Source organism: Phalaenopsis equestris, unplaced genomic scaffold (assembly GCF_001263595.1).
Source record: "Phalaenopsis equestris unplaced genomic scaffold, ASM126359v1 Scaffold000002, whole genome shotgun sequence".
Taxonomy (NCBI): domain Eukaryota; kingdom Viridiplantae; phylum Streptophyta; class Magnoliopsida; order Asparagales; family Orchidaceae; genus Phalaenopsis; species Phalaenopsis equestris.
The window spans coordinates 36,969,020-36,982,125 of NW_018164444.1; the positions used below are offsets into that span (position 1 = coordinate 36,969,020).

General features: G+C 33.6%; 2 protein-coding genes across 3 annotated transcripts in view; one reads left to right on the forward strand and one right to left on the reverse strand.

Annotated features, from left to right (window-relative positions):
- Positions 1–1,512: 1,512 nt before the first annotated feature.
- Positions 1,513–2,086, forward strand: LOC110035194 (photosystem II 5 kDa protein, chloroplastic-like). Its single transcript, XM_020739434.1, is given in 2 exon segments — positions 1,513–1,833; positions 1,835–2,086. Coding segments are annotated over 2 exon segments (345 nt in total). The 5' UTR covers positions 1,513–1,608; the 3' UTR covers positions 1,955–2,086.
- A 566-nt stretch (positions 2,087–2,652) lies between these two features.
- LOC110026259 overlaps positions 2,653–13,106 on the reverse strand; it is a 12,618-nt gene continuing 2,164 nt past the window's right edge. The window contains exons 2-3 of one of the 2 annotated variants that reach the window (XM_020727146.1): positions 6,118–6,446; positions 2,653–5,761 (exon numbers count right to left, since the gene is read on the reverse strand). In XM_020727146.1, coding sequence (XP_020582805.1) covers positions 3,116–5,761; positions 6,118–6,446 — 2,975 coding nt within the window. In that variant the 3' untranslated portion in view covers positions 2,653–3,115. Of the gene's footprint in view, positions 5,762–6,108; positions 6,447–13,106 lie in introns of both variants that reach the window. The other variant, XM_020727138.1, reaches the window with a different exon arrangement.

Below are 13,106 nucleotides of genomic sequence, written 5' to 3' on the forward strand. Positions count from 1 at the left end.
TTCATTTTCTCCATTGAGATTTTTAATGTAGCACTATCCCAGCCTTCTCAAAATATATGGAGGTGTGACATATTTATAGCGTTTTAAGGGGCATAATAGTAAGAAATAGGAAATGGTTTTTTGTTGATTGTATAATATTTTTCAACCTTTTAACACTCTAATGATATCATGAGGGGGATACTCTTGAGCTTTGTTGAGTTCATTGGTCTAAGTTGAAAGCTTCAATTATAAATTGATTTATGTTCATATAATCCACATTTTATGTTTCTTTCAAATACGGCTCTACCGATGTCTCCCACGCAACCTCAATCTACGTGGCAGCGTGTAATTGAGTATCTCAGCCAACAAGAGGATAATAACAGAAGATATCCTACAAGCGGTCGAAAACTATTCATATATATATATAAAACTAACATTATTTAAGGTGTTGCAATATCAATATTTTTTTTCATTTTCATTCATGAGTACTTGATTGTTTCCCCACTAGTATCATAAAGGGATGACTTCATTATAATCAATCATGCACATAAAAGAAATCAATACAGACAAATCATTTATGTGTTCAACACATTCAATTTAATATATATATATATATATATATTAACATTATAAATTTATGTGAATAACAACTTCACTGAAAATTAAGTTATTTTTATATCATTTTTTTCATGGTTTTAAGAATCTGATTGGACTGGCTGATTCAATCGGTTCAACAATAAGTCATTCATTTGAGCCGGTATGACCCAATCTTAAAACAGTTTTTGCCCTAGGTTATTCAAATATAAAGAACTCAATCGATTCAACGATGAGCTAGTCATTGAACCAGTTAGAACTAAGTTAAACTAAAGAACGAATCGATGAATCAATTTAATTTTTATAGAACAAATTGATTCAAATATTATCCAATTTTAGCATTTTGATTTTAATTGAATTGTCTTAAATAATATACTCAAATTAAAAATAGAGAAAATGTCATGTCTTAAATTTTTTATTTTAAATATTATTCAAATTCTTCAAAAGTATTGTTTTAAATTAAAATATTATTTGTTAAGCTGAAAAAGAAATGATATTAATATATAATTATTCTATCATTTAAATTAAATTAAAATAATTTAAATATTTAGTATCTCATCCAGTTCAACTCCGGTTGAACCATTTAACCTTGCACACTTATTTCTTCTAGCTCGATGTCTGATCTAATTTTTACAACTTTGATTTCTTGTTGTTTGTGGAACGAGAAAATATTACATCTTCGTAGATACCACTAGGTGTATTTTAGATATTATTAATAGTATTGTGATTTTATTTTACCACGATACCACCACAATACTACCAATAACATGTAAAATATTAATATTTGTACTTAATTTAAATGTAACTCTTTGGGAAGTAATAATTTATCTCATGAAACAACTTGAGCCACTTAAAATCTCCTAAAAGCTAAATCCAAGTGGAATCCTCCCATTGGCCATCTCATCAAAGGAACAGGATAAGATAATCCTACTCACTCAAACACTTCCTTCTTTACCCCCTCACATTCTCCCCGCTCCAACCTTATCAACAAAAAAAACAAACCCTAAAAAAATCAGATTCAATCCACCACCAACAATGGCATCCCTCACCATACCAGCCTCCTTCCTCCCCGCCACTCGGCCCTCATCAATCAATCGCCGCCCCTCCGCATCGGCAAAGACGACCACCACCATCTGCTCTCAGAAGAAAGCCGCGCCGACTCGCAGCAGCGACCAATTAGAGTGCAAAGAGAAGGAGACCGTTAACAGCAGGAGAGGAATGATACTCGCAGCGGCTGCCGCCATATGGGCTGTGAGATCGCCCGGAAATGATGGCGGTTGCGGCGGAGGAAGAGGAACCAAAGCCGGGGACTCCGGAGGCTAAGAAGAAGTATTATCCAGTGTGCGTTACCATGCCGACTGCTCGCATCTGTCATAAGTGAATGTGTGGATTTTAGTTGGTTTAAAAAGGATTTGATGATGATTGTTATGTGATGGTGTTTAGGGTTTATATGATTATCTGATCTGTTGTCATGGATGTTTTCGAATTCAAGAGATCTTATGGCGTTTTGATTTGTCTTTTATTTATAAATAAGTATTTACATACATACCACCAAATTCCTATGTATTTACATATCTAATACACCTAAACATAAAATGTAAAAATTTAAATTTAGGTGTTAGACATGTAAATACATAGGAATTGAAAGACATGATCTGCTAAATTGAACTCTAGACTCAAGAAAGGAAGTTGCCTGAAACTATTGAACACGACCATCCTGCTACGTCAAACACTAAACCTAAGCCCTTATTTACAAGTTAAATGATGAACAGACCGACAGCTTCAGTGCTTGGACAAAATGAGTCTCCTCCCTTTTTGAGGATTCATGTATTCATGGTAACAAGTTTATGAATTCTGAAAGGCTTAAACCTATAATAGATTGCCTCATAATTTAGTTATATTAAGTAAACATTTATTAACATACCTCGTAGAAAAAGTATAAACAGATGTAATATTAACTAACCTATTAAACAAGTGCTTAACTGAAGACTAAATTATTAAACCAGGCACTAATTGAATTTATTTAAAAGCTAAACAATGCCACAATCGACAACTTGGGGGCACTAGGCAGCCAAAAAGTGATGAGCAATCTTGAAATAACAAGCATAACTGAGAATTTATCAGGCCAACTACTGCACCCACAACATAATTGTAACAATTTTATGACACACTAATGACACAATTAAGCTCATAAAACAAGCATTATTGGCTAGACTTTGGCCAACATACACACACAGACGGCCTCACGGCCAATAGTAGAGGAGAAATAAGCTTAACATGTAAACTTATTAGTCATCACCAGGCAACATTAAATATTTACATAGCTGGGTTCCTTTATTTCAGAATACTCTCATCACTAGGATAACTCAGAAGGGATGAAGCTTTGTTGCTGCGGTGGAAAAGTTATTTTCAGATTCAAATCTATAATCTCTACGCCACAAGAATCGAACTGTCAGCCAAGGTCTGCCATTAATCTGTAAAACTTCACATGTTCTATGTACAATTGGATCTCGGTTGCGCATTCTTTTCCAGAGTAAAAATATTATATGAGGCTTGGGGTGATATTTTCACTGCTGAAGCTTGCAGGATTCTGCGGAGTACCAGGCATGGCCATCTCAAACTGGACAACATTATCTTCTATATCCAATAGATTATTTTCAGCTATTTCATAGTTGTTGTGTCTGAAGCCATGGGCTGGTTTCGAATTTTGTTCAATATTATACTCATCAATACCATAGTCACTATTCTCCACCTGATCATCTGGATTTTTATCCAGTTGAAGAAGCCCGCTTCTCAAATTTCCATCCACAGAAGATTCTTGCACAAATTTAAGCAGATCATCCTTCTTTGGATCAACTTCTTGTTTTTCATCCAGCAGGATTTCAAGGGGAAGCCAACTTCTTAAATTTTTATCTGCGGAAAATTCGACATTGGTGGTTGAATCATCTTGATTTGGAATGAAACTTGAAGCCAGCATAGGCTTGAAGAGGGATTTTGTCTGCTTAATGACGTTAAGAGATTGACATTGGATTACAGTTTCAGAGTTTCCACTGTTGTCCCCAATGAAAGAATCCATGCCATTTGAATCATAGCATTGAGGAAGCAGTTTACTGCTCAAGAAAATGTCCTCAAAAACTGGTGTGCCTGCGGCCTCAAATTTACCAATTCGCAACTCAGACCCACTTACCCAGAATTCCTTATCCTGGATACAAATGCTGCTTCTGTCTGTATGAAGTCCATTGTAGAGCAGTAGATTATGTGTGAAAGGACAAACTTTGCTCGTTCCATGGGAATGAAATCCATCACATTTCAAAACATGATCAGCATCTTCCATGCCAGGATGTACGGTGCTGGAACTTTCTTCTCCAATAACTGCTGTGGCGTGGAAAATATCTAGCTGCTGCGGTGAACCTCCTTGAGAAAGAAAGCAGTCCAGTAGCGATGAATCAGCTGTTGAACCTCCCTGAGCTTCGGAAGTTAATGAAAGGCTACTTCTATCAGATGAAGATAGCTCTAATTGGTCATCCTGTAATTTCGAGTAGTTTCGGGAGGCAATAACCTTTCTTGAGGATAGATATAATGCTAAAGGAGTTAAACGAGAATGAGGGAGGGTATGTGAATGTGTGCTGGGGTAATTGCAGACATTGGGCTCAGAATTTTCACCACAGTCAAGAATATCATCTTTATTTGGAAACTCCGGTGCCCTAATTATGAAACCATTAGACTCATGTGTCTCAATTTCAGCTGATGAATCATCTTCATCCACTAGAATAGATTCATCAGATAAATAGTTACCATGCACCTTTGCTCCTGTTCCATCAATCATATCAAACTCGTTTGATGTGATGTTAGGATTGACCACATCTGAACAGGTTTTTACACTCTCACGCATTTCATCCTGGCCTTGATCTAGCACATCGCCGTTTTTATCTCCTATAAACCACTCAGGAACTGAAATTCTATCAGCTTCTGAATGAACTGCAACAGCAACAGAATCTAAGAAGTGGTCGTCACAATTTTGCTGCTCGCTGGGCACATCCATTGGAAGTGAGTTATGTAAAGAGGATTTGTCAGTGGTTGATGTGACGAACGCCGCTAGAGCGGAAGCTAAAGCACTGTCAATGGAATTGCATTTGCCATTTTGAGGGGACTTATTCGGTTTCAAATCTATAGAACAGCCAGTATTGGATTCATCTTCAACACTGTCATCATCATCAGAAGGAAATTCAGGTGCTTTGACTACGAGTCCTGAGATCTTCTCAGATTCAGGTGAAGATACCATCAACAGATCAACTGATGCTTCTTTTTCGTGAGAAGTAGATTCCACTGCAGCAAACGAAGATTTAACACCTTCATTTTCAAAGTTAGAGTCATGATCAGAAAGACATGAAGTCTTTGTCCTGAAGTACGTTTCAGATGACACAGGCACTTTAGAAAGGGCATCTAGCTGCTCCTCCATCCTCTGAAGCCTCATCTCAATCCCAGCAAGGGGCTTAAGCATGCTTTCCTGAAAACTTATGCAATAAGTCTCTAATTTCCCCATTCTAGATACCAGATCATTCAAGATCTGCTCAAGACGAACATAAGGAGCATTAGTTTCTTTATTTATAGCAATTGGTGACTGAACCAAACCTTTTTCTTCCTCTATCAATCTCAACTTTTCATCCCCAAGATTTGGTTGGGTATGCCTGACAACTGGTTCATCCAAAATGTTCACAACACAACACCGAAATCGATTATTTTCATCTGTTTTGGCCTTTGAAGGCTGTCCTGGATCCTGCATTTCCTCATTGATTTGTTGATCAAGCACAACCTTAGAATTTCCCAACATAGAGGATGATGCTTCCACTTCTGACACCTCAAACTTATTTGGACAAACTGCGTGAATTGCTCCCTCTGTAGAGAATATAGATTTTGGCCCTTCCAATACATCAGAAAAGCCTTCCTGTTGAAATCTGGAGGTTCCGGACTTAGATAACTGCAGAAGACTGGGCACAATCATTGACAACAAAGAGCTCGCTCCAATGTTACTAACTGGCGGATCCGGATCAATATCTTCAACTGGATCAGCATATATGTATATCTCGTCTATATGAATCGATGTTTTATTCTGAAGTGAAAGCAAACGAAGCGTAATAGACATACAAGGACTAGCATCTGAAATCTCAGCCGTGGCCTCGTATTGCATCTACAAATTACATTTAGTGAGAGAGAGAAATTAAAAAAAAGGGAAATTTACATATATATACCCAATATATTTACGCATCTAACATCTAAAGTTTGATTTTTACATGTACACGACATAAATCTCTCATATCACATCAAAAATACCATTATTTTAACTTTTAAAATGTAAAATACACATTTTTATACATTGTAAAATACACATTTTTAAAATACACATTTTTATACATTGGTAAGGTGGCATACTCGTACAAATTGAAGTTTAGATGTTAGATATGTAAAGAAATAAGAATTGAGAAGTATTTTTATGTAAATGGATAAATGAAGTAATTGTAGTTCAAACAGGCTAACATTGCTAACCTTTGTTTTGGGACAAATATTTTCCACAGAAATATGTGACATGGAAGGTCTTCTATTATCCTCTAGTAGTGAATCAGGAACCTCAACTTCTACCCAACCATCTTCCAAAAAATTGTTGCTATTACTCCTGGGAAAATCTGAATAAATATATTCAGCCGAAGCCCGCTCGCACATATCTTGTCTTACTTCTTGCAGAGCAGTTCCACATCGTACAGTACACAAGTATTCATTACTGGAAACTTCACCATCAGAAGCATGATATATCTCATAAACCCTTGCCGAACTCCGAACATAAATGCTGTGAAGTTCATGCCTTTCCCTGAAAAAGACTGCAGCAAAGCCATAATAAGATGAAACTATCCAAAACTCTTTGGATTAAAGATAATAATATTAAACTAACTATTTCACTTCTCCTTTTTATCCAAAGCAATAGTATTTTCCATAAAGCATGCACATATCATTGAACTTCAGTTAAGATGAGGAAGAAACATGCAATGTCAAAGTTCAATCCACTCAGATACCTCTTGTTTATGCCAAAAAATGATTAGGGAAGTGAAAAAAAATTTCAAGAAAAGAGGCTTTTTAAATTCTCAAGACAAATCACAATTGTACAAGACAATAGGTTTCAATATTTGTCGGAGATAAACAGATGCAAAAAGTACAAGCACACGACAATGGCTATAACATTAGCATATGATGAAGAATTACTGGATCCTATTCTATACAACCATATAGATTTTCTCTCTAATTTCCAATTGTTAATATTTTGTATCCACTACAGTGGTCTTGTAAACCACATTATTCCAAGAAAATAATGGAAACAAAGGTAATAAGGGGGAACTTCTGCAAGAATATGAGAGAAGATTTTTTTTTTTTTTTGGGGTTAAGAGGGGTTAAGAATGTAACTATATTTCTAACAATACCCAAGCATTTATGTGTAGTATTACAATCTACGGAAAATTATCCATCCAACAACCAACACAATGGCATTAACTGGCATTACTGAAACTCACCAAGACCTTATCAACCAATTGACGCACAAATTTCAACTGACTTTTTTATTGAAGATATCAAGTAAGACTGTTCAAAGGGAATGTATCATCCTCTCTCTCATCCCAAACATTGATTCCTATGCAAAAGATTGAAAGGTCTTGATGATAACATAAATGTGCATCCCTGTCTCTAATCCAAACAATAGCATAGGGCTATGACTGTTTCAAAGATTAAAAACTGTTCTAAAATCAGATTGGATTTTGAATTGAATCAAACTCAATGAGCCAAGGCCGGCTGTACTCAAACTTGAATTAGGTCAAGTCTAGATCAAATCAAAAGGTATAAGCATGCATAGAAAAATGCATATACACATTTATTTTTGTATCAACTTAAGTTTGAATATATCCATGTATGTTGGGCTAACAAATTATCTTTGGAGATAAAAAAATAGTAATTTCTTGCTGAATTGAACTAGAATCAAAGTTAATGAGGCATATCAAATTGAGTTCTAATGGAGAACATAGCTAAATATAAGATGAAATGACATCAAGCCAATCTTCAACTGAGGTCAAAATGGCTTTATTACAAATCTTAACAACCCTATGATATAGCTCTATGGTTATTGAACCTTTTTTCTTCTTCTTTCTTTAATAAGTCCAGCTTTATAATAAAAAGTGCTAAGGTTACTAAGGGAGATTAGCCTATTTACCCCCCTTCCTCTTACAAAGAAAGATAGTTTTTCAGCAGCTTATTTTCAATTTTGTCCTAATTTTGAGGAGGATTCCTTGCTTTGAGAGAAGGGAAATGGAAGATGTAAGATGCTGTAGTGGAGTTGGACACTCTGCAACCATCACTGACATGGATCTACATCCTTGTGATTGTCAGTATTGTTCCATCATCAATTAAATGTTGAACTAAAGTCATGGGTTATCTAAGACCCATGGGTAAACTCACACATAATCTTCCCAGATAGGCCTAAGGCACAAGAAAGTTACTCATACTAGGCGCAACAAGCCTTCACCAATATGTTCATAAACCTTGGCTTAATTTTGGGCATGCCGACTATCTTTCTATCTATCTATCCATCTATCTATCTATCTATCTATCTATCTATCTATCTATCTATCTATCCATCAATCATCCATCCACCCACCCACAAGTCATGGTCTTTTTAAAGTGGATTCCAAATAATCCCATTTTTAACGCTTATGATCTTAAAAAAGCACTCAATATCAAACACAGACTAACAAATCTTGTACCTAAGTCTATTTAAAGAAGGTGATCAAGTGTGGATCAATTTATAAACTAAAAATTTCCTCCAAGGCATCTTGCCAAACGTAAACCCATAACGAAGTGTCCTTTTCGAGTCATCAAAAACAAGGAGGATAGCCATCAAATTGATTCACCAAGCATATGAACATCTCAGCGACTTCCAACATGATTAGCACCCCATAATGAACAAAAAAAATTCTTAAAGATATCAGGGATGAAATACACACCCCATAAGTATAACAACATTTGAGGGTCCTTTTCATTTTTGAATTTTAATATTGGACATATTCTCCTTTTATTTCTTTTATAAGGTATTATTGCAATCAAAAGTGTAAGCATTATTAAAGGAGGCTAGCATATTTATACCCCATCACCTAAAAAACAAAATATTTTTTTGGTAGTTTATTCTCAGGTTTTATCTTGGTTTTGAGGAAAATTCCCTGGTGAAGGAAAGAAGAGGAAATGGAGGTGTCGGTGGAAAGGAAAGAGAAGCAAGGTCTCCGTGGAGTAGGGAACTCTACCGCCATCAGTGCACCCAGCTTCTACATCCTTCTCTGATGATTTCCGCTATGGTTCCACAATCAATTAACTATTGTATCAGAGTCGTGGGTTATTTAACATCCTAGGATAAGCTCTCGACTAACCTTGTAAGACATAAGTGAAGCGGCCAGAGAGTTACCAATCAAAGTGAGAAGAAAAAAATGAAGCCCTGATTGTGTTTCTTGATGAATTCCTGAAGCCTATGGAAAAAGAAAGTAGTTAGAAATTCAAAGAGGTTCAACGACTAGTTAGGAATTTCAGGTCAATGCTATAATAAGGAGAAAACCTTTAAGGTACAGGAATCTTTCAACAAATTCTATGTTGTTCATATGTTTAAAAGCTTGCTGTCTTTGATTTGAGAGATCAACATTCTTTTTTATTTGTTAGCTTGTTCACAGAACTACTAGAACTTGTTCCAACAACTCATTTATCGCTTTCAATTAGGAGTTAAGGATACAGCCTACCCTTGCAAGAAGTCTTCAAAATTCCTACAGGTCTCGATGGAGGCTGGCATGGCAAATATGGGGAGATTTGCAGCATAAAAAATTCCATGGTTCGTATACTGACAATTATAATCCATTATGAAACCATCTTTGATTTTATGTACTCTTACGAAATCTCGTAAAACTTATTTTTCTCAGTTTCAGTCCTTCACTCAATAACTAACAGAGTAATTAAAAATATTCTTAAAATAGTTGGGGTAGAATAATAATGTGCAAGAAAATATAAAATATAAGAAGTTGTGTTATAAAAATTGGATTGAATAAAAAAGCTTAGAGAACTGTAAAAAATATAAGGTGGCCAGTAGGGAGTCTAAGAGAGCAATTTGTGATGCTAAATATTCTATTTTTAGTGATCTTTATAATAGATTAGATACTAAAGAGGGTAAAAAATGCATGTAACTAGTCAAACAAAGAGAAAAGAAACGTAAAGAGCTTATTCAAATAAAATGTATCAAAGATGAAAATCAAAATAGTGTTTTTCTTAGAAGAAGTTATTCAATGTAGGTAGCCAAGCTATTTTGATAATTTTTTTAATGAAGTTCTGAAAATACAAATGACCTTACTGATCTTGATATCATTAATAATGATAAAACATTTTATTTTTATCGTTGCATTGGTAAATAAAAAGCTGAGGGGGCTTTAAGAAAACATAGGGTAAAAAATCAGTAGGATCATATGATATCCCGATTGAAGTGTAAAAATATTTAGGAGATTTGAGACTTATTGGCTTACTAAACTCTTTAATATTATTTTAAAAACTAAAGAAAAATGCCTGAGGAGTGGAGGAAGAGTATTTTGATCCCCATTTTTAAGAATAAAGGGGATGCACAAGAGTGTGCAAAGTATAGAGGAATTAAGTTGATGCAACATACTTTAAAATTATGGGAGAGGGTAATTAAATATAGGGTAAGAAGTGATACAAATATTTCTCATAAATAGTTTCAATTTATGTCGGGGAAAACTACTATGGAAGCTATATATTTATTGCGAGGTTTGATGGAGAAGTACAGAAAGAGTAAGGAGGATCTACATGAGATTTTTATTGATTTAGAAAAAACTTACAATAAGGTTCTAGAGAAGTCCCCAAGAGAAGTCTTTTGGAGATTTCTAGAGAAGAAAGATGTTGATATGACTTATATTTAAGCCATTAAATATATCTATACTAGAGTTATTACTTATGTTCAAACAACAGAAGGATTGAACAAGAATTTTATTATTTCAGTTGGATTACATTAGGGATTGGCCTTAAGCCCATATCTTTTTTGTTTTAGTTAAGAATGCTCTTACTGGACATTTACAGGAGGATGTACCTTGGTGTATGCATTTTGCTGATGATATCCTTCTTGTGGATAAGACTAAAGAAATAGTTCAAGAAAAGCATGAATTATGGAGGTCTACATTGGAGTCTAAAAGCCTTCGTTTGAGTAGATTTAAAACAAAATACAACGAATGTAATTTTAGTAGCAGCAGCTTTAGTGGCAGAGTTGTTACTATGGGTGATCAAATCATTAAAAGATGTGATCGTTTTAGAGAGCTCAAGTATATTGTTCAAAGTGATGGTGAAATAGATGGGGATGTTATTAGTAGAATTCAAGTTGGTTGGTTGAAGTGGAGGAATGTATTGGGCTTATTGTGTAATAGAAAATTACCTCTTAGACTTGAAGGAAAATTTTATAAGATGATGGTGAGACCAACAATGCTTTATGGTGTAAAATGTTGGCATTTAAAAGAGAAGCATAAAACAAAGTTAAGTGTTGTTTAGATGAGAATACTTTGGCGGATGAGTGTCTTGACACTTAGAAACAAAATATGAAATGAATCTACCCATAAAATGGATGGTGTAGCTCCAGTGGCAGAAAAATTTAGAGAGAGTCATCTTAAATGATTTGGTCACATTAAACGTCAACCATCTGATGATCCAATTAGGAGAGTCGATGTTTTAGATTCAACTTATGTTAAGATAGGCGAAGGTACACCTAAAAAACTTGCATATTGTATATAAAATAATCTTAATCTATTAGAATTATATAAAAATTTGGCACTCAATATGACATAATGGAGAAAATGATTGATGTAGCCGACCTTAGTGGGATTAAAGCTTGTTGTGGGTTGTTGTTTGTTTATCCTTTGAAATTTTCTACAAATTTATTTGACTTGATTTTTCAAATATTTAAGTGGTTCACCATGTATCAATCAAATAACATTTATTTACAATTTTACTTATAGCATTGTTTACTTAAGTAAGTCAGATTAACTTAAAGTTAATTTGGCCAATGTTCGTTCATTATATAGTTTTTATATTAACAAGTTTAGTAGATTCATAATGTTCAATAGATTTCATTAAATTTGCCTTCAGTTACTTGATTAGGCGTTAACAATAATTATTAATGCAATTATGTCATACTTAAAGGTTTAACCTCAATTATTAATTTATTAGACTTATTGAGTTTTTTTACATTCAATTCATGTACAATTTCATATATTTTGATTTCAATATTAACCTATTAAGTATTTTTCAACTTGACCCTTGTTTAGAATTGCACAATATGAGGTGCACCTTGGGGCCTGTTTCAACGCTTTTTTACCAAAAAATCACAACGAAGCTTACGACTTGTTGTCCCAAGGTGAGGCGCGTCTTAAGGCACGTCTCGTGTGTAAAAAATACCTAAAATTATTTAGGTTATCCAAAATTTTTTTAACAAAACTAAAATTATTATTAATATACCTCATCGATCAACATTCATAACTCGCACACTAAATAATAAAAAAAATAAAAGAAAACTCTATCAAAAAAAATTATATAGTTGAAATTCTAATTATCAACATAGTTAATATTTTAACTATGTTTTTATTGATTCATTAAAAAATAGAAAATTAATTGTTTAGTAGATTCCAAATGTTCAATAGATTTCATTAAACATAGTTAATATTCTTTTGAAAATCAATTGGATGATGAGAATAATAGAAACTAGAAAATTAAAAATTCAAATGTTGATGATTTGTTATATTCTTGTTCAAGTCGAAGGTAGTATGAGTGAGAGAGAAAGATTAATTTTGAACTTATTTTGATTGTAATGTTTTAATTTTTCAATGTTTTATTTTAATATCTTAGCTTACACTGATAGTTTAATGTTAATATAACCGATCTTATTTCATAATTTGAAGCTAGGATATTAACGTTACTTCTAATTTTACAAAATTAATCACTTTTTACATAGTTAGAATGTTGGTATATTACTTTCTAATTATTAATAAATTAGAGTATTAATATATTATTTATTTCTTCATACTTTATAGTATATATAATATTTATTAATTTACTCATATTTTTAAATTTGAGGCTTATGCCTCAAAATGCCTTGAGGCTAGCACCTTGCCTTACGAATGAAAAATTTTTCAATACCCAATTGCACAATTTTAAACATTGATCTTAAGAAAATATAATTGACTCCATATGTACTAAACATTTTAAGTTTAATTGATTATAATGAATGTTTAGTTGAAAGAAGGTCATCTTCTGTACTAAAATGTTTGATCTCTACCCTAGAACAAGAAATCAAAATATTTGTGCTAAGCTCTTTCACAAACAAAAAAAAAAAAACATGAAACATAAACAATATTTTCTAGTCCATGATAGATTTGATTCATTGATATATATATATATAAGGAGGATCTACATGA